Source organism: Ornithodoros turicata, chromosome 1 (assembly GCF_037126465.1).
Source record: "Ornithodoros turicata isolate Travis chromosome 1, ASM3712646v1, whole genome shotgun sequence".
Classification (NCBI taxonomy): Eukaryota; Metazoa; Arthropoda; class Arachnida; order Ixodida; family Argasidae; genus Ornithodoros; species Ornithodoros turicata.
Window position 1 is genome coordinate 168,102,909 of NC_088201.1, and position 21,808 is coordinate 168,124,716.

Below are 21,808 nucleotides of genomic sequence, written 5' to 3' on the forward strand. Positions count from 1 at the left end.
GGTGCAGCATCTATTCGTTTAGAACCATGCTCCTTTTTCTCGAGGATTTTGCGAGCTTTGCTAGTGGAGATGTTCTTTTTCAGGCCATACCTGAATGCAGCAGTTTCCATTTGTTTGATGCGGCAGTCCTTGTTTACTGCAGAATGTTCGAGTCCACAGTTAAGGCACTTTTCTGGGCTGTCTTCTGGGCAGTCGTTTTTGGCGTGGTCGCCTGCGCACTTTAAGCACTTTTCGACACTGGAGCAGGTGGCACTCACGTGGCCAAAACGGCCGCACTTTACACACTGTGTGGGTCGCGGCCTGTAGTCACTCACTGGGCACTTCACAGTACCGACGTGCACCACTTTTGGGCGAGAAGATGCTGCAAAAACCACTTTCACAGATTCGCTGAGTTTGCCGAGTCTTCTGACACTGCTTACGGTAACAGGTGATCGCAGCAGCTGCAGAAGATCTGTGTCGCTGAGCGATAAGTCGGTCACACGGATGACACCAGCGGTAGCAGACTTAGAAGAGGGCAACGAGGCTTTCACTTGAAGCGTACACAGTCGTGTTAGGCTGAGGAGTTTGTTTATTCCGCCTGCAGTTTTTACGTCAACTGCGACAATGTTGTACGATCGGTTCAAACGGATTTCTTGTAGCTCGTTTGGAGCTTCAGAGCTAATGTATTCTTCTAATTTTCTGAAGTTGAGTGAAGTTATCGTTTCTTTTGCGCCGATGGGCCTGAAGAGGACGGTAAGGTTTCCACCTTGTTGACAAGAAGAGGCACTTTTCACAGTATCCTCACTGGATTCACTGTTGTGTCGTTCCTGTTGACGCTTGCGTTTGAGCTGACGTCGCGGGAGTTGGAATTCACCGGCGTCCGTTTCCGTTGCTTCGGACATGGCGTCGTCACTCACATGTGAGTCTAAATCACTGCCATTTGCAGTGTGTGGAGAGAGATCCTGTCCCCACTCTGGGTGGGGGTCAGTGGTCATGTTGGATGAGGCTGGGAGGTCGTTCATCGAGTAGGCAGAACGTAGAGCAGTGGCAGTCTTCATAAGCACTTCCAGGCGGAAACTTCTTGCTTTGGATACACTGCCAGGTTTTGGATGAAGTTCGTCGTGGTTTTGCATTTAATGCGCAATGCAAAAGCTCTAAAAAGAGCTGTTTTAGGGCTGGGACAGCCACCCGCCAAGCAGACGTACAAGCGGGAGCGTCCAGACGGGCCGGCGCCAGCGGGGGTAACGACCGACAAGAGTGACCTTGAGCGGAGCAAAGCGAACGGGCGTCCGTTCGCTTCAAGAGACAAGGAGGGAATGACTAAGCAATGCTGGCGAGCATTTTGCGGCGTGGAGTGGAGTGGAGTGACGTAGTGAAGCGAGCGAGGTCTGCCTATCCAGGGGATGGCAGGTTTCGCTCGTTGTGAAGAGGGGTGGGATTGTTGAGGGAGTGAAAGTGAAAGAGGTTTTTAGCATGTAGGATAGTGGAAATGGTGGGAGAGGTCAGCTGGCAGGGCTAGTGCGTGGGTGCTGATGCAGCAGGGCGGGGGCTGTGGAGGCAGTGGCTTTGGGGAAGTGGTAGCCCGAGTCAGACGGGGAAGAAGGCCAGAAGTTGTGATATTTCTTATAGTCGTTGGTGGAGGCTAGTTGCTTTTAGGAAAGCGAGGAGGAGGTGCTGGATTTTTCTGCGGCGCCGGAGGGAGCCTGTTGGGTAGACCAAGTGTTCAGTGGAGGTGTCGTTGACGCCTGCATTGCTCAATGCTTGTGTTAGTTGCAGTCTTGCTGAGGAGGTGGGACTGCAGTGCTCCAGGAGATGAGGTATGGATTCAGGGACTGAGCAGTGTCGGCAGAGTGGGCTGTCAGTGCGGTTGAGAGCATGTAGTAAAATGTTCGTGTGGGCAGATGATGTGCGCAAACGAAATAGTAGGGCTGCGTCTTGACGGGATAGACCCGCTGTGGCACATAGGGGAGGAGCTGTCCCATTGGCCGTGGGCTTATCCGGGTGCAGCTGCCAGAGGTGTTTGTGAATTCGTTTCCTGATGGTGGCATTGGTAGAGAGGGCTGCGGCAGTCGGAGGCGTGCGTGTACCTCTGTTGCATAGTTCATCGGCGGTCTCGTTTCCGGGTATACCTTTGTGAGAGGGCACCCATTGGAGTTTTATAGTTACGTCTCTGTTGATGAGGGTTTGTATGTTGTTCCGGGCTTGGCTGGCGATGGGGCAGGAGTCGTATTGAGCTTGTATTCTGTAGAGGGCACCCTTGGAGTCGGTAAGGATTACTGCATTTGTGATATCTAGTTGGCTGATGACTTTGGTAGCTTTGCAGATAGCCAGGAGTTCGGCATCAGTAGAAGAGGTGGGACCAGTGAAACAGTCAGCGAGTTTGAGTTGCCGCGAAGGGATGTAGACGGCGATGGCACTGGTGTTAAGGTTCCCATTGATGGATGCGTCGGTGTACACCTCCGTGTGGCCTGGGTAGCTTGATTGTATGCAGTCTGCAGCGAGTGTTTGCGCGACTATATCGGGAACGTTTTGTTTGCAGGAAATTCCTTTGATGTGTGGCTGGATGCTCAGTAGGCTGAGTTCCCAGGGTGGGCTCTTGTTTGGGATTGAGGGGGTGGATGGAATAAGCTCAGAGAAGGTGAGCAGTGTGGCCGAGAAGCGACGGTGGTTGCGGTCCCTGAGGCGGCTAATGAGCGATGTGCCAGCGCTAGATCTGTGGAGTCTGGAGAGCTGAAGGAGAAGTAGTTGAGTGCGGCGTAGAAGGAGTGGTAGTGTGGCAGTCTCGGCGTGGACGGCTTCGTTTCGTGCGGCGGAGGGTACTCCGATGGCGTGGCGCAGTCCACTTCTGTAAAGCTTTTCCATGGACTCGAAAGCTGAAGGGCTGGGGCAGGCGTATGGTAGTCCGTAGAGTATCTTCGCCGCTGTAGTTGCATTGAATATGTTAAGGGCTGTCCTCTGGGGGCACCCGGATTGGGAGCTGCCAAGGCGTCTGATGAGGTTGCTGGAGGGAATGCACTTTGCTCTTAGTCGTTTCGTGTGAGCCGCCCATGAAAGTCGTCTGTCTATGGTGATACCCAGGAAGTCGTGCTCTTTAACCCTTTCAATGGTGTTTCCATCGACGGTTACCGGGGGTAGGTGTGACCAGCTTGGGCCGGGTCCTAATAGCATTATCTTGGTTTTGTCCCCAGATATGGTGAGGCCTTTGCTGCGTAGAAAGTCCGCTGTGGCACTCACAGCTTCCTGTATGGCGTTTCTGTGAACCCCCGGTGTCTTGCCGCGGATCCAGAGGCATAAATCATCCGCGTACAAAGACAGCTTAATGTCTTTGTTGGTGTTGAGCAGGTGAGCTGGAAGAGTGGCCATGACCAGATTGAAGAGTAGAGGGCTTAATACACTGCCCTGGGGGAGGCCAATGTTCTGGTCTCTGGGAGTGCTGAGAGTAGTTCCAAGACGTACTTTGAATGAACGGTTGCAGAGCAGGCCATGGATGAAATTGGCTGTCTTGCCACCAATGTCGGCAGCTTGGAGAGCTTCCATGACCACAGGGACTGCGACATTGTCGAAGGCGGATTTTATGTCTATAAAGACAGCAGCTGTTCTTTGGCCGCTCTTTAGTGTATCCTCGACATCAGAGATGAAGTCGAGGATGGAATCTTGGGCGCTTAGGTTACGTCTGAAGCCAGTCATACAGGCGGGCAGGTAGGACTTTTCGTCTAGGGTCCAAGTGATGCGAGCGTGGATCATCCTCTCTACGACTTTGGCCAGGCAGGAGGTGAGCGATATGGGCCGGTAAGAGCTCAAATCGGCTGTAGGTTTGCCGCGTTTGAGGATGGGGATGAGGGCACTTTCACGCCAAGAGGGTGGGGGGATGGCAACGTTCCAGTGTTCGTTGATGTGGTGGAGCAGTCTGTAGAAAGCTTCGGTTGGGAGGTTTCGAAGAGCCTGATTAGAGATCCCATCCAGCCCTGGAGCTGACTTAGTCTTCAGGCGGCGGATTGCTTGATGTAGTTCGTGTGGGGAGAATGGCTGGTCAAGAGAGCAGTTGGAACAGAGGGAGGTAGAATTCGCCGGGGAGCCTGTTGTGTTGTGAAAATTGTCGGCGAAATTTTCTGCTAGCTCTGAGAGGGAGGAGCCCCGGGCAAGTGCTAGTGAGGCGAAAGGATTGGGGTTCTTGAGCATTCCCATAAGGGAGTTGACTGAGTTCCAGACCTTCTTGGCAGGGGTATGGCTGGTGAGGGAGCTAGAGAATTTTCTCCAGTGGGAGCGGAGTAGGGACTTCGAGTGGCGTCGGAGACAGGCAGAGATGCGTCTGTAGTTGGTGAGGTTGTCAGCGTTCGGGTGCTTGCGTAGCAATCTTTGTGCTTTGCGACGTGCGGCACATAGATTGAGGAACTTAAGGTCAGGCTTGGGAGAAGTGTGTGGAACTTGCACTGAACGTGTTGCAGAACTTAGGGCGGAAGTGATAGCACTGGTGATGTTAATGTCTTCAGGGAGGGAAGAGAGGGAAACACGAAAAGAAGACCAGTTTGTAACTGTGCAGGTGCGTTTTGGAGCAAACTGCTTGTAGGCAAGGGTGATGAAAATGGGACAGTGGTCACTGCCCCAGGTGTCGTGGCAGATCTCCCAGTGTGCAGGTATGGCAGGCGAGTGGAAGGTAATGTCTATTGCACTGGAGTGAGGGGGACGAACAAAGGTGGGTTCACCGGTGTTGGCTACGACAAGGTTACAGACTTCCAGGGCAGCGACGAGCGAACGGCCACGTTTGTCAGCTTGAGGGGAGCCCCATCAGGGGTGGTGGGCGTTTAGGTCGCCACAGAGGAGTAGAGGTCCAGGGAGAGCTTCTTGTGCCTTGTGTAGGAAGTCCTCAGGTAAACTGCTCTGGGGTCTTGCGTAGGCAGAGGCGATGGTTAGTGTGTTTTTGCCGAGTTTCACCTTGACTGCAACGAGCTCTGCATTGGGAGAGCACAATTTGTGGGTAGGGACCTGGAGATGAGGAATATGGCGGGCAACAAAAAGGGCAGCAGAGCCATGCTTGAAGTGTGGTATTGCAGGAGAGGTATACTTGGTGAATCCTGTGATTGAGAAGTTGTCGGGAAGGTTGCATTCCTGAATGGCCAAGATGCTGAAGTGCGTCTTGCGCAGCTGTAGCTTTAGCTCCGCAATTTTGGGTCGAAGCCCAGCGGAGTTTCATTGGAGAACTTTGTGAAAGCTGTCCATGATGGTGCCGGATGAGAAGTGGTAGTGGTTGAGCACTACGAGGGAGGCCGATGACTGGCTTATGCAGATAAGAAGCCTGTGAGCGAATGTTCGAGTGGCAGGTGTAGGCCGAGGATGGTGCGTAGGGCTTCTGGAATCCATGAGCACTCCAGTAGGGTTTTTGCAGCTTTGAAGGCGAGATTTACAAGGGTTTTTGCGAGGGAGAGGCCCGTTGGAGTGGACATGGGGGAGCTTGAAGACTCGTGGGTGCGGTCTATGGTTGGTTGATGAGCTTTGTCATTTTGGGTGGCAGCTGGAGCTCTGGGAGGTATCTTAAGTGGGGCGGGCGTCTCTGTCAATGTGGGTTGGCTCTGCGGTGGAGGGAGGGCAGGGAGCTTCTTTACGGCGGCATCTCTGTAGGAGCGCGTCGCCTTTGACTGGCTGGGAGCTGGCGTGGAAGCTTGGTCTTGCGTGGCGTCACCAGCTCGGGTTTTCTCTTTGGGGTGTCCTTTTTCGTTGTTGCGGGAGTCCCTTTTTCTGAGAATCTTGCGAGCCTTGCTTGTTGGTATGTGAGCTTTTAGGCCATAGCGGTGTGCAGCCGTTTCTCTTTGCCTGACTGAGCAGGAGTTGTCACGGGCGACATGGTTGTTCCCGCAGTTGCAACACTTTGGGCTGGCTTCGATTGAGCACTCAGCTGTAGTGCGTTTGCCGGCGCATTTAAGACAGGTGACCTCGCGGGTGCACGAAGAGGCAATGTGGCCGAAGCGACCGCATTTGAGACATTGCAATGGTTTGGCTTTGAAGGGCTTCACGAAGAATTTGAATGTTCCGATGTGCACCATTTTAGGCAGGGGGCCACGGGAGAAACAGATTTTGACACTGGCAGCTGTATCCCCAAGCCGTTTCACATGGGTCACTGGCACAGATGAGCGCAGGCGGTTCTTAATTGTTTCGTCCGTGAGGGAGGTGTCGGCAACGTGGATTGTACCGATGGTGACACTAGGAGAGGACGGAAGAAAGGCTCTTACCGGGATGGAACAGAGTTGAGACAGGCTGAGGAGTTTGTTGATACCTCCCACTGTTTTGACGTCCACTGCAACAATGTTCTTAGCACTGTTGAGGCGAATGTCCTTGACTTCGTTAGGAGCCTCGGATTCTATGTGTTGTTCCAGTTTTGACAACTGGAAGCTGGCGACACTGTTGTTTGGGCCACTTGGGCGAAAGAGAACAGTAAGCACAGACACTGCTGGGGGAGAAGACACTGCACTGCACACTGTGTTGTCACTAGAGTCACTGTTACGCCGAGCAAGTTGACGTTTACGCTTCAGTTGCCGACGTGGGATTTGGAAGCCATCAGCCTCGGCTTCGTTTGCGTCGGTCATGACGTCATCGGTGATACTCGTTTGTAGGTCGCTGTCAGTCGCCTCAGTGTTGGCGACGTCCATACCCCACGTAGAATTGGTTTCCGCGTTGTTGGGTACTGTGGTATCCATTGAGCTGGGTTGTAACACAGACGCAGCCTTCTTTAGGATGCGTAGGCGGTGGTGAACAGTCTCAGAGACGTCGGGGTCCGTTTCCGAGCACTTCACAAAGGAAGACATGAAGCGGGAGCTGTAAAAAGAGCTGTTTGTAGTCGGGGAACGCCGCCCGCCAAGCGGTCGAGCGAACGCAAGCGTCCAGACAGGCCGGCGCCGACGAGGTGAACGACCGTCGGGAGTGACCTTGACAGGGAGAAGCGAACGAGCGTGCGTTCGCTTCGAAGAACAAGGAGGGAATCGTTTTGCGGCGCCGGCCGGCATTCGGGAGACGCGCGGTCACGTGGCGGAGAAAGCGCACCAATGGCGGGCCGCTCACGGCGCGACTGAGCCCGGCGGGAAGCAGCGAATGGCGTTCCCGCGTACGGTTCCCCGAAAAGCAAGGCTTGCAGCGAACGACGGGCGGTTCGAGAACGGAAACGGGCATTCCTCTCCGAGTACGTTGCTGGAAGCACTGCCATCATGCCACCCCAACCTTCGGGCAAAGCGGTCAAGAAGGCCGGCAAGGCGCAGAAGAACGTCAGTGCCACGGACAAGAAGAAGAAGAAGCGCAGGAGGAAGGAGAGCTTCAGCATCTACATCTACAAAGTCCTGAAGCAGGTATATCCCGACACGGGCGTTTCCAGCAAGGCCATGTCCATCATGAACAGCTTCGTGAACGACATCTTCGAGCGCATCGCTGCCGAGTCCTTCGGGCAACGGCTTCTTATCCTTTATTTCGGACATAATCATTCACAGCCATCTGTCATGTTTTCACATATCATTGTCACACCATTATGCCTCATAACCTCTATATTTTTAATTATCTCATCTTTACTCACTTTTAACCCATCACCGTCACAAGTCTCTAATCACCTCTCATGAAATCATTACTCATCACACCATAATCACAACCCACTGCTGAAATTACGCAGTGGGTAGCCAAAAAGAAATGACTTGAAACAAGGAAAAGTAAACAAAAACAGGTCAATACAACAGGAAAACTGGTGAACTATGTCGTAAACCACTCCAGTATGAATGGCGCGCGGATGCATGTATGAAAGAGTGGCCCCTACCGCGGCATAACGCACGCAAGCCAGCAAATGAGCAAGGTGGCTGAAAAGCCACCATGAATGCGTACCAGGCAATGGTTCTTTAAGCCCCTGTAGAAGCATGAAAGAGTGGCCCCTGTCGAGGAGTAATTCACGTAAGCCAGCAAATGTGTGCTTCTTTTATTCCTTTATAATTTTTCTGGCGTGAAAGAGTGGCCGCTGCGGAGGCGTAACGCTTCGCAAGCCAGTGAATGAGGGGCGACTGTCGCGGCGTAAAGCACACAGCCAGCCTGCGAATGAGAATTTTTTTCTTTTTGATTCATTCTATTTTTCTTTCCAGGGGCGATAACAAAACCAAATAGCCATGAATGAATGTGTGAATGAGTGAAGTATGCATGAAAAATGTGGCTTTGCCCATTGCGTAAATGCGTGTTTGAATGACATGTTTTTCTGGAGTACACGACGGTCACTAAAGCTCCTTCCTCGAGTTCTATTTTGCAGGAATGAAAACAGAGATCTGTGGCCCAACGTCACCCGCCCCCCCACCCATTAATGATGAGTGTAGGCATATGAGCACTATTGCTCTAAAGCCTGATAAACACCTGAAATGGGCCTGAAATGGCCCTTTCCTTTCTTTTTCTTAATAAACATATTCCCCCCCCCCCTGAAATGGCGGCAAGGCGCAGAAGAACGTCCGTGCCACGGACAAGAAGAAGAAGAAGCGCAGGAGGAAGGAGAGCTTCAGCATCTACATCTACAAAGTCCTGAAGCAGGTACATCCCGACACGGGCGTTTCCAGCAAGGCCATGTCCATCATGAACAGCTTCGTGAACGACATCTTCGAGCGCATCGCTGCCGACTCCTCGCGCCTGGCGCACTACAACAAGCGGTCGACCATCACCAGTAGGGAGATACAGACCGCCGTGCGCCTGCTGCTGCCCGGCGAGCTGGCCAAGCACGCCGTGTCCGAAGGTACCAAGGCCGTTACCAAGTACACGAGCTCCAAGTAAGCTGCGGTTCGACCACCAATCAGAACAACCAAAGGCCCTTTTCAGGGCCACCCCAAATGCTTTCCGCAGGGGCGGAGCGTTCTTGCGTGACATGTAGAAAAAACCCAAAATGCTCTTGTGTCTGTGTGTCTCTGTCTGTGCGCGCCTGACTCTTTGCTTTTTTCTTCATTTGTTTGCGTACGTACGTATGTATGTATTTATTTATTTACTGGTGTGCTCTATTTTCTTTCGTGTGGTGCGACGCCACGGCAGAATAATAATAATAATAATAGTAATAAAGAGGGAGCGACACAAATAAATTAGCAGACAAGCGGGAGTGATACAAAAAAAAACAGAATACAAACAAGCAAGCAAGCAACCAACACATAAATAAATAAATACATAAACACAATGCGCACGAAACTGCAAACCGTTGCGCTCGCGCCAATGGCGCGCGGAGTGCGAAAACAATAGTGGAAATTAAAGGAAGAGAGAGAAATAATAACAGGAGGCACTGTTGCAGGCAGCGAAAATCATGTGGACACAGTGAATGACTAGGAAAAAAAGAAAAGGATGCCATCAGCACTCGGTGTTCCCAGGTGGTCTCCCTCCCAAGTACTGACCGAGCCCAATGCTGCTTAGCTTCGGTGATCGGACGAGAACCGGCGTATTCAGCATGGTATGGCCGATGGCGAGAGGGCATGCGTAACTGCACGAATTGTATCGTGCGCTGGCGGACGAAGCGCAGTTGAACGCGCTTTTCTTGAACAGAGAAGGATGCCAGTGAAAAGGTTAGCCAGCCACGGTACTCGAACCAACGCCTCGCGCATTTGGTTGTCCCTGCGCGCGATTACGTTGGTATTTCGGCGGAGAAATAAACGGAGCAGCTCGCGCCTCGTTTGTGGGGCTACTGCATGGTTACGTGCAATGATAACAGCTGTCATGTTAGTGACGAGAATACTAGCAACGACGATAGCAAGAAAGAGAGAAGCGGCGCGTAGCGGAAATCGCATGTAGAGGCGGCGTGGAGTCCAATTTTTGGAGAACGCGGCTGTACGACGTTGCGGTTTTCGGACGTAGTCGGACGGAGGGAAAATAAACAAACAAACTATTGGAGCAGGTAGCGAGGAGCGTGGGAAAGACGGCGAGAGCGCGACGGCTTAGCGCAGAGGCGAAAGCGCGGAAGATGTCAAATTGCCGCTAACCAAAGGAATAATAATAATCACAAGAAAGGGGATGAGTCGGTAAGGGACTCAGCAAGGGTTTAAAGGGGCACACATGCATACATCTAGCTAGATAAGCGGCCTCGTTTTTAATAAATAGATAAATTAAACAGAGAGAACAGTAAAAGCGAGTACATGGAGGAGGAGGAGGAGGTGGCGTAGAGAGAAAACGGGGAGGTCTGCCTGTCCAAACCGACGGCAAGTTTCACCCGCTGGGAAAGGGGTGGGAGAGGGGGAGAGAGAGAAAGAGACAGAAGAGAAGGAATCAGTCAGGGGCGGTCGGGGTGGCAAAGTCCAAGGTTGCTGGGGGGTCTTGGAGGGGAGTCAGGCGGGCTCCCGGGTTCCGGGCAGGTCCGTGGGGGTCGTGCGACGCCGTGGGTGACGTAGGGCGGTGCAGGGTGGCGGCGGTAGGTGGCGAAGTAGTCAGGGGTGGCTCATGGGGTCCGGGCAGGTCCTTGGGGGTCGTGCGATGCTGTTGGTGACGTAAGGCGGTGTAGGGTGGCGGCAGCAGGTGGAAAAGTAGTCCAGGGGTCAGGTGAGGGTGGCTGATGGTGTCTGGTAGGTCCAAGGGGGTCGAAGACGCCGTGTGTGACGTAGGGAGGTGCAGGAGTAGTCCAGGGGTCAGGTCAGGGGTGGGTTTGGTGAACAGGCAGGTCCAATGGGTCGTGTGACGCCGTGGGTGACGTAAGGCAGGTCAGGAAGGCGGCGGCAGCTGGAGAAGTCCTGGGGTCAGGTCAGGTCAGGGGAGGCTTTGATGTCCTGGCAGGTCCTGGGGTCCTACGCTGTCCTAGGCAGCGTCAGGCGGTGGAGGTCATGGGGGAGGCAGCTACAGGCGGGTGTCCAGGCCGGTACAGCTCAGGAACTGCAGCAGCTCCCTCTGGATGCGTCGGCGATGGTGTCGAGGGCCCATGGGTAGACCAGGTTAACCAGGCTGTGGTCGGAGATGCCGGCGCTGGACAGGTTCTGAAAAAGAAGGTCTCTCTGAGAAGCAGTATCTCTGCAGCGGGTGATAAGGTGAGCAACACTCTCCTGGACACCGCAGGTTCCGCAAAGTGGGTCGTCGACCTGGCCGATCATGAAGCCGTACGCCCTGGTGAAGGCGCACGACGCACGGAGCCTGAGCAGCAGCGATGCCTCGTCCCTGGTTAGGCCGGCCGTGATGCAGGGTGGGGGTGCTGTCCCATCCGCGGTGTGCTTGTCCGGGTGGAAGCTGCGCACGTGGAGGGCGATGCTCTTCTTGGCCTGGCTGGTGGTAGATGGTGCCTGGCGGACCAGGGTCTGGGTGGTGGCCTGCTTGCTCAGGGAGTCCGCCATCTCGTTGCCGGGGATGCCTTTGTGGGATGGGATCCACTGCAGCGCGATGCGATGACCGGATGCCAGGAGGAGTTGCAGCTTCTGGTGGGCAGCGTCATACAGATGTTGCACAGAGCACACCGTGCTTGTGGTACTTCCGTTGCTCTCGGTTCGCGGCCGTTTCACAGGAGTAGACGGCACAGTACCTGGGAGGTCTCCGTTGACGCTCGGAGTTTTCGGTCGCGGCGGATTGATGATTCCCTCCGTAGAGAGTAGTCCAGATGGTAGTGGATTCATCCAGACTTGCTGTAATCCGCGGTGGTCACGCGGTGGTCACGCGGCACTACACACACGTACACCACACTTAGCTCTGAAAAGAGCTGTTTTGCTTGAAAAGCGTAAGGTTGAAGTTGATCGACTGAAACACTGGATGCGGTTGGCTGTCAGCCCCGGGAGGAGAACGGTGCTGATAAATCAGTCCCTCTTTCCCTTGGCTTTTCCGCCTTTTCCACGACCTGACATGATGTTGACGCTAGAGAGGTTTACGACAGAAGGAGGAGGAGGAGGAGGAGGTGGCGTAGAGAGAAAACGGGGAGGTCTGCCTGTCCAAACCGACGGCAGGCCGAAGCCACTAAGCAATGCTGGCGAGCATTTTGCATTCGGGATCATTCGGGGCATTGCTGGCATTCGGGAGACGCGCGGTCACGTGGCGGAGAAAGCGCACCAATGGCGGGCCGCTCACGGCGCGACTGAGCCCGGCGGGAAGCAGCGAATGGCGTTCCCGCGTACGGTTCCCCGAAAAGCAAGGCTTGCAGCGAACGACGGGCGGTGGGGGGAGGAGGAGGAGTGTCGTTGGGAGGAACCCGAGAGGTCTGCCTGCCTGATTAGGCGGCATGTTTCTCGGGAAGGGAAAGGTGGTGGAGAGGAAAGGGTGAAGTGGAAGACCGAGCGGAATCCGCTCGGGGGGAGGATAGCTGCGTCCATGGGCCGACTTCAGGGGAACTGTGCCGCTGTGCTATTACACATCTGAGGGAAACCCAGGAAAAACCCCAGACGGCACAGCCGGCCCGCGGATTCGAACCGCGGACCTCCCAGTCTCCAAGCGCACGCGTTACCGCTGCGCCACCGGAGCTGGTAACGACGGGCGGTTCGAGAAGGGAAACGGGCATTCCTCTCCGAGTACGTTGCTGGAGCAGTGCCATCATGCCACCTCTCCTGCCTCGGATTGTTGTGGGGTAACCTGCAATAAGCAAAGAGCAGCGTAAGGTTCAAGCGCAGCTTATCTGTTGGTTTCCTTCTTCAACTTTCCGAGCGCACACCAGCGATGTGAATTTTATCTCCTTTTTGATAATTGTTGGCGGCTGTTCGTGCTAAGCGCGACAGCCGCCCACTCGTGCTTTTCCGAGAAAGGACTCGGTTTGGTGTTGTGTTGTGTGTGAAGAAAGTGCCATTAACGGATTAACCTTCGCCTCAGCGAAAGAATAACTGGTAAGCGTTTTTTCTCCCTTTTCTAATAAGTATTCTGCACTGAACTATGAACCAAATCAGAGCGGTGCGGCCGTTAGTGCTAACAATTAACCTACCACGAGGCGTAGCCTTCGAAGACCTCGCTACAGCGCTGGTTCAGAAAAGGAACCCTGACGACCTAACTCGGGTCACGCACTTTGGCTACGGCCGATACGAGATAAAAGCGAGGTCCGAAAAAATTGCACAAGAACTTGCAAATGACCCCGCGTTAACGATTAAGGGAGTTGACTATAAACTAAATTACCTTGGTTACCGAACAACAAAGATATCAGTTTTCTACTATCCTGTTGATGAACATACTAACTACTTAGAAAGAACTTTTGAAAAGTACGGAAAAATAGTAAAAATGGAAGAGACTAAGTTTAAGAAGCACCACGAGTGGGGTAGCGGAGTGTTTCAAGTTTTTCTAGAGATGGAAAAACCCGTTCCCAACTACCTGAGAGTAAATGCAGGTAGTAGGTCATTCGTAGTTCAGTGTGAATATCAGGGAGTTGTTCGGGTGTGCCGCAGGTGCGGACGAGAGGGCCATCTTAATAGTAATTGTAGTACATTGAGATGCGAACGTTGTGGCACCTTTGGTCATGCCTTGTGCACTGACCCATGTCCGCGCTGCGGGGGAGACCACCAAGTATCGGAATGTCGGAGGAGGACGTTTGCTGCGGCTCTGGGCTTCTCCCGAGGGCTAGTGCCCGCACTGGACGTCATCCCCGACACATCCGATCTGGCATTGTAAGAACCACCTGAAGATGGCGCACAGGGGGTGGCGAATGACGAGAATCGGGTCGCCCTTGGCACAACCGAAATAGTGGAACAACGCGGTGGCGACAATAAAACCAATACGTCAGAAACAAGCGGAATGGTCGAGTCACAGTTAAGAAGCGGGGAAACTAGCAATGCGAGTTCGCGCGAAGATAACACCCTGATAAGTACTACCAGGGCAAGATCGATAAAAATCCCGCACGAAGTTAAGACGGGTAGAAATGCCCCGTGCGACCCGAGAAAAGAAAAAACTTCGGAGAAAGAAGCGGTAGAGCTTCAGAAAGCGGGTTTTACTTTCGAACCAAAAATAAACGATCCCGAAAATGAACCCGACATGAGCGCAGCGGCAGCCTGGCTGACCGGATTATTAGAAAGAAAAGTAGAACCAATAAAAGGGATAGCAGGTGATGATAGTGAACCGGTGGTGTCCGACAAGATTAGGTCGATCCCTGAACATGAACCAAAAAGGAAAAGAAAAACACGTAAACACAGAAAACCACGTAAGCCACCTGCGGAAACCACAAATCTTTCAGTTGGAGATACAATCGCCTTTTTCGAAAGCAACCGTAAAGAACCAAATCTCTCTTCCGATAGTAGCAGCGATTCAGGAGATAGTAGCAGGTCGCCGTCTGAAAAACAGCTCGTGAAAAGGAAAAACATATCTAGACCAATAACCCAGGAAATCGTAGATAAGAGCGAAGAACAAGCAACCTTAAAAGATATTGTGGGAGCTCAGACTTCCGCACTTGGCACTGATGATTACAGCGATAGCGTTGATAGCCTCTCGTGGGACACGTCAGCCGACACAATAATACCAGAGGATGATAGCAACGACTTCCAATGCGAATCACCCAGAGAGCACATTTAGATAACTTCCCTTTTAAAATGCAAAGAACGACAAGCACAAAAATGCTGCCAAAGCTCTCATTATTTATTACCCTCATGCTCTCTAGTAGCTTATTTCTAGGCACGTGGAACGTGAGGGGCTTCAGAAGTAGACAAAAGCAAAACGAGGTGATAGAAATCGCTAAAGAAAAGAGACTCGATATCTTAGTCATTCAAGAAACCTATATCAATGATAGAAAATATATAAAAGACTTTGATTCTATTTTCAATGTTAAAAGCTACTGGAGTTTTTCAAGTGACAGATGCGGCGGAGCAGCAATAATAGTCTTTGGAAACGTTAAGCAATTGTGCCTAGGTATGGAAAGAGACTACGAGGGTAGATTGGTGGGAATAAATTTAAAAACAGGCTTGAAAATAGTTAACGTGTATGCACCAGTAAGAAGTAATGATCAGGTGCCCTTCTTCGATAACCTAGATGATTACGTTAATAATACGAGAAAGTTGGTCATAATGGGCGATTTTAATTGTGTGGAGAATGAAATAGCTGACAGACTCCCAGCAAGAGATAGAGATAATACCTACGGTGCCAAAACATTAATAAACTTTAAAAAAGGTTGTAATTTAGTAGATTGTTGGACCTCCCTCAATCCAGGAAAACCCAAAATGACGTGGAGAAATAGAAATTACCAGGCAAGGCTGGATAGAATTTATGTTACAGAAAATATTGAAAATCAGACTAAGAACATGCGTGTAGATTTTTAACCTCTGTCAGATCACGCACTAGTCTCCTGTATACTTGAAAATGGAAAAATAAAAAGAGGGAAGGGGACATGGAAGTTAAATCCACTGCTCCTAAAAGATGAAAGAATAGATGAGAAAATAAAAAGTCTGCTAGCTGAAAACTTAGAAAACTCAATTTCACCCGAAGAATGGGACAACATTAAATATAAGGCAGCAAACATATATAAAGAGTGGGGAAGAAAGATAGCTAGGGATAGGCGAACAGAAATACGCACTGTAGCCGATGCTATCTACCTTCTGGGCGAATGCCGAGAAGAAATACTATCGTTAAGAGATGATAAGACGGATGCGGAAATTGATAACCAAAGGGACATCAGCGCTTACGTAGCGGATTTCTACGAGGCTCTATATAAAAAGGATGAAGTGGTTATAACTGAAGGAGATGTTAAGTTGGCGGGTAATACGCGGAACACCAATGGCGACCCCTTTACACCTGATGAACTAAAGGATGCCCTTGATCAGCTTAATGGGAAAAAGACACCAGGGGAAGATGGCCTTATACCCCAGTTCTACAGACGATACTGGAGTCAAATTTCACAACGGTTTACAGATATGATAAATCAAGCGTTCCAAAGCGGGGAGTTGCCCCTTTCCTTTAAAAAAAGCAGGATCACATTGATTTGTAAAGATAAAAATAGGAAACACGATATTAAAGCTTGGAGACCAATTTCACTGTTGAATATCGACTATAAGATAATTACAAAAGCACTAGCAAATCGTATACAAGACTCTCTAATCGACATCGTTAGCGATACCCAGGCCGCAAATATTCAGGATAGATCGGCACAATTAAACATTATCGCTATCCTGGATATAATGCATTGGATCAACATAACAAATAACACAGGCGCGTTAATAACAATTGACTCTGAAAAAGCATTCGATAGAGTAGACCATAACTATCTTTTTTACTGCTTAAAGAAAGCCCAGTTAAACGAGGATTTAATAAAAATGATCGCTACGTTATACAAAGACTGTGTTGGTAAAGTAACAGCGAACGGTGTAAACACCAGGCACTTCCGCATTGAAAGAGGCGTTAGACAAGGTTGTCCTTTGTCGGCAGCCTTATTCATTATAAGCATGGAACCTTTTATACAATTAATAAGGAAGGAAACACCTCAAACGCACTTACCAGCAGCAGGAAATGCAGTTCCTGTGTTCGCCTTTGCGGACGATGTCACGGTCTTCGTAGATAAGGCAGAACACGTATCAAGAGTCCTTGAAGCCTGTAGAAAGTACGAGAAGATAAGCGGAGCAAAAATAAACAAAGAAAAAAGTGATATTCTAATGCTCGGCCCAACACGCGTAAATGTCGACACCCTTTATGGGATGCCCGTAAGAGATAATATAAAAATATTGGGCGTAGTTTTCAATAATCAAGGACCGGCTAAAGTTAACTGGATCAAAAAAATAAAAGCCATTAGCGATAGCATAGAAGGCTATCGAAAGATAAAGTGCTCCCTTTTCGCCAGGATTCAGATAACAAAGACTCACTTACTGCCAAAGATAAGCTACCTCACAGACGTGCTAGACGTTGATAAAAGTTTCTTAAAGGAAATAGATAAACAAATCTTTCCCTTTATTTGGGGGAGCAGAGTGGAAGCAATATCTAGAGAATGGATGAAGGAAAGGAAAGAAAATGGGGGTTACAACCTTGGTGATATAGAAGCAATTGCACGAGCTAAACACATCCGGTGGGCTATCCATGCAATTAACAGTGATAGCCAGTTGATCAGTAGTTTTTCACGCTACTCCTTCGGTGCCGGCTTGATGGCGATAGAGGGACGGCTTGATAACACTAAACCGAGAGCAACTCGTATACGGCCCTTCTATCGTTGTGTCATCAACGACTATAAACAATTAACAAAAAGCAAACCTGAAGAAGATGTAATAGGCATAGCAACGAATGAGATGGCACAGATACTCGGCGGTAAGCGTGACTTTGAAGTCCGCGAACCGATTGTGGGCAGAAGACCAGAACGGTCCAACATAAACAGCGAATACCTAGATGGATACAGGAAAACCTTGGCATGGCGACTTGCCCATGGTATCTTACCAAGATTGAACTACCACCGTAACGCTAGACATACTGTAAACAAGTGCAACCTATGCGGCGGAAGGGAGTCCCTGCAACACTTCTTTTCCGCGTGTCGCTTCCTCGTCCCTGTAAAGGAAAAGATCAAGCACCTCTTTAGCATCCAGAAGCTTACCTATGGAACGATACGGTACCTCGACGAAATACCAGGCAACGCCTCCACAAAAGACAATTTATTCTTACCGTAGTTGAGCTCTCCTACCAAAACTGGCTCATGAGATGCGAAGTAGCTCATGGTAAGCCACCCCTGGATGCACAAAGCTTTGCCGCAAAATGCGCAAACGGTATTAAGTGGGTCCTGAAAAGAGAAAGAAAGAGAATGTCAACAGCTGAATTTACAAAGAAATGGGAACCTAATATCGTCTACGCTTTGGAAAACGAAGATATTAAGGTGAATCTCACCTAGCGCCTTGTCGTTTTTATTCCTTTATACTTAAGTCATTTACCCTGTTTCTCTACTTTTTTAACTTTTACCCAGTCCTATTGATCTCTTTTAACACCCCCCCCATTTATTTTTACTTGTCTCACCTTTATACATTTTACTCATGGCTTATGCCATCACAATCATCTCCCATCTTTCATTCTGCATCAATCACAACCCATTACATCATAGTCACCTACCACTCACTGCTGAAATTATGCAGTGAGTGGAACCATAGCCTTAAAAAGAAACAAAAAATAAACAGGTCAGAACCAAAGACAGCTGGTGCATTAGACGTCAAAAGACCACTGGTAAGAATGAAGCTATGCAAATGACAAGTGTCCGCACCGTCAAAGCCCGCAAGTGAATGAATGGGTACGGTGGCTGAAAAGCCGCCGTTGAATGCACCATTAGGCAATGCTTCTGGAAGTCCCTGTAGTGTCTGAAAGAGTGGCCCCTATCGTGGTGCAAAAGCCCACAAGCCAGCGAATGTGTATCTTCTCTCTTTCCTTTTTACTTTCTTTGGTATGGAAGAGTGGCCGCTGCCGAGGGGTAAAGCCCTGTAAGCCAATGAAAGAAGGGCGACTGTCGTGGCATACAGCCCACAAACAGCCAACGAATGCGATTTTTATTCTTTTAGCTCACTTACCTTTATTTTATCCAGGGACAATAGCAGAACATAATTGCCATGTATGAATGTGTGAGTGAATGGTGTATGTAAAAAAATGCGGCTTTGCTCTCCTTGTGACGGTTGCAAAAGGAATACTGCATAAAAAGTGTGTATGACGTTTTTTCACTAATGCTCGTCTTTGAGTCTTTTTACTTACAGGAACAAAAACAAAGACCTGTGGCCCAACGTCATCTGGGCCCCCCCATTAATGATGAGTGTAGGCAAATGAGCTCTAATGCTCTAAAGCCTGAAATGGCGGCAAGGCGCAGAAGAACGTCCGTGCCACGGACAAGAAGAAGAAGAAGCGCAGGAGGAAGGAGAGCTTCAGCATCTACATCTACAAAGTCCTGAAGCAGGTACATCCCGACACGGGCGTTTCCAGCAAGGCCATGTCCATCATGAACAGCTTCGTGAACGACATCTTCGAGCGCATCGCTGCCGAGTCCTCGCGCCTGGCGCACTACAACAAGCGGTCGACCATCACCAGTAGGGAGATACAGACCACCGTGCGCCTGCTGCTGCCCGGCGAGCTGGCCAAGCACGCCGTGTCCGAAGGTACCAAGGCCGTTACCAAGTACACGAGCTCCAAGTAAGCTGCGGTTCGACCACCACCCAAAACAACCAAAGGCCCTTTTCAGGGCCACCCCAAATGCTTTCCGCAGGGGCGGAGCGTTCTTGCGTGACATGTAGAAAAAACCCAAAATGCTCTTGTGTCTGTGTGTCTCTGTCTGTGCGCGCCTGACTCTTTGCTTTTTTCTTCATTTGTTTGCGTACGTACGTATGTATGTATTTATTTATTTACTGGTGTGCTCTATTTTCTTTCGTGTGGTGCGACGCCACGGCAGAATAATAATAATAACAATAGTAATAAAGAGGGAGCGACACAAATAAATTAGCAGACAAGCGGGAGTGATAAAAAAACAGAATACAAACAAGCAAGCAAGCAAGCAACCAACACATAAATAAATACACAAACACAATGCGCACGAAACTGCAAACCGTTGAGCTCGCGCCAATGGCGCGCGGAGTGCGAAAACAATAGTGGAAATTAAAGGAAGAGAGAGAAAGAATAACAGGAGGCACTGTTGCAGGCAGCGAAAATCATGTGGACACACTGAATGACTAGGAAAAAAAGAAAAGGATGCCATCAGCACTCGGTGTTCCCAGGTGGTCTCCCTCCCAAGTACTGACCGAGCCCAATGCTGCTTAGCTTCGGTGATCGGACGACAACCGGCGTATTCAGCATGGTATGGCCGATGGCGAGAGGGCACGCTTAACTGCACGAATTGTATCGTGCGCTGGCGGACGAAGCGCAGTTGAACGCGCTTTTCTTGAACAGAGAAGGATGCCAGTGAAAAGGTTAGCCAGCCACGGTACTCGAACCAACGCCTCGCGCATTTGGTTGTCCCTGCGCGCGATTACGTTGGTATTTCGGCGGAGAAATAAACGGAGCAGCTCGCGCCTCGTTTGTGGGGCTACTGCATGGTTACGTGCAATGATAACAGCTGTCATGTTAGTGACGAGAATACTAGCAACGACGATAGCAAGAAAGAGAGAAGCGGCGCGTAGCGGAAATCGCATGTAGAGGCGGCGTGGAGTCCAATTTTTGGAGAACGCGGCTGTACGACGTTGCGGTTTTCGGACGTAGTCGGACGGAGGGAAAAATAAACAAACAAACTATTGGAGCAGGTAGCGAGGAGCGTGGGAAAGACGGCGAGAGCGCGACGGCTTAGCGCAGAGGCGAAAGCGCGGAAGATGTCAAATTGCCGCTAACCAAAGGAATAATAATAATCACAAGAAAGGGGATGAGTCGGTAAGGGACTCAGCAAGGGTTTAAAGGGGCACACATGCATACATCTAGCTAGATAAGCGGCCTCGTTTTTAATAAATAAATAAATTAAACAGAGAGAACAGTAAAAGCGAGTACATGCAGCAGACGACACGGGCATTCCGCCGACGGCCGCTGGCGCAGCATTTTGCGGGACGCGCGAACTGCCTCCCCATTGGCCAGAGAGGCGCCTCCGTCGTGGCCGGCGTGCGAGCGCCGTATGCAAGCATCAGTCGCTCGCTCGCATCGCATTCCAGCAGAGGTAGCAGCTATGTCAGGCTGAGGAAAAGGTGGCAAGGGTCTCGGCAAAGGAGGAGCCAAGCGTCATCGCAAGGTTCTTCGGGACAACATCCAGGGCATCACCAAGCCTGCTATCCGCCGTCTGGCTCGCCGCGGTGGCGTGAAGCGCATCTCTGGAGTCATCTACGAGGAGACCCGTGGAATGCTCAAGGTATTCCTGGAGAGCGTCATCCGCGACGCTGTGACTTACACCGAGCACGCCAAGCGCAAGACGGTGACTGCGATGGACGTCGTGTACGCCCTCAAGCGCCAGGGCCGCACCCTCTACGGCTTCGGTGGCTAAGCGACTCGCTCCGCGGATATCCAGACCAGCGTCCACGAAAACAGCAGACACAAAAAACGGCCCTCTTCAGGGCCACCCAAAAGCCTGAGCGTGAGGCTCGCCTATGCGTTAGCATGGAAAACACCCAACGAGAGAGGTTTTGCAGTGTTAGTGTTGCGTTCGCTCGCTACCTTTTGCTTCCCGGTGCCGACGCGCACAGTGCAAAATAAAGCGCCTGGCCGGCTGCAGCAAAGGTACGAGCACCATTAGGGGGCCGTTTTGGGCAGCGGACGCCACGAGCAGTATCGACGTGTCAGAAATGCATGCTTTCGTTCGTTCGCTGGCTCATTCATTTACGTTCGTTAGCGTCGGCACTGTTGTGGCCGTTGCCACAAGGGACCAGAGTGCTGCACTTGAAAGAAAAGGAATAAAAATAAATAAAAAAATCCGCCTGAAAGCGTGGCAGAAAGAAGGGCTGTGCATCAGTAGATAAATGAAGGAAGGACAGGCAGACGCACACGGTGACAGATTACGCAAATTGAAACAATGACAGAGAATTAATTTAAAAAGGGCAGCGATCGTCGCGGGAGCAGCATATCGCGCGCCGCGGCCGCCGGCATTCTGGCGACCTGCAGCTGCTCCCCGATTGGTCGGCGCGGCGAGCAATCGTGCCGTGGACGTGGGAGCCCCTCAGTTGAAGTCGTCCCAGCGTCGCGGCACACCGTTTTCGTTGAGTCCCGGCTACAGCACAGGCTAGAATGGCACGTACCAAGCAGACTGCTCGTAAGAGCACCGGTGGCAAGGCACCCAGGAAGCAGCTGGCCACCAAGGCTGGGCCACCAAGGGCACATTTCTTGGGCTGGCGTGAGCACGGGGCCTTTATTGTCGTGCGTGGCGCGCGCTCTTCGTAGTGCTCTCGTTGTCCCAAACGCCCAAGGAGTTTGCCGCCAGCGAAACGGCAAGCGAACGTTTCCCATGATGCTCATAAGCGACAGCGCTAATAAACAGAAGGAAAGGTGCCTTTTTTTTTTACACGCGCCAAAGCGGTGTGTT

General features: G+C 51.0%; 1 protein-coding gene, 2 non-coding genes and 1 pseudogene across 3 annotated transcripts; 2 read left to right on the top strand and 2 right to left on the bottom strand.

The window, feature by feature from the left end:
• The window catches only part of LOC135378763 (uncharacterized), a 28,262-nt pseudogene extending 7,230 nt beyond the window's left edge, over positions 1-21,032 (top strand).
• On the top strand, positions 7,137-8,751 carry LOC135378764 (histone H2B-like). Its single transcript, XM_064611857.1, has 2 exons — positions 7,137-7,310; positions 8,515-8,751. Exons 1-2 carry the CDS (start codon positions 7,173-7,175, stop codon positions 8,749-8,751), a joined length of 375 nt encoding a protein of 124 aa, XP_064467927.1. The 5' UTR covers positions 7,137-7,172.
• On the bottom strand, positions 9,305-9,423 carry LOC135379213 (5S ribosomal RNA). Its single transcript, XR_010418717.1, has one exon. It is a non-coding gene; the product is annotated as a 5S ribosomal RNA (ribosomal RNA).
• Positions 19,508-19,626, bottom strand: LOC135379888 (5S ribosomal RNA). Its single transcript, XR_010419339.1, has one exon. It is a non-coding gene; the product is annotated as a 5S ribosomal RNA (ribosomal RNA).
• Positions 21,033-21,808: the final 776 nt, after the last annotated feature.

Coding starts and splice junctions, on each gene's coding strand:
- LOC135378764 (XM_064611857.1), top strand. CDS start 7,173: ATGCCACCCCAACCTTCGGGCAAAGCGGTCAAGAAGGCCGGCAAGGCG. Junction 7,311..8,514: donor TCTACAAAGTCCTGAAGCAG/GTATATCCCGAC, acceptor GTCCTGAAGCAG/GTACATCCCGACACGGGCGT.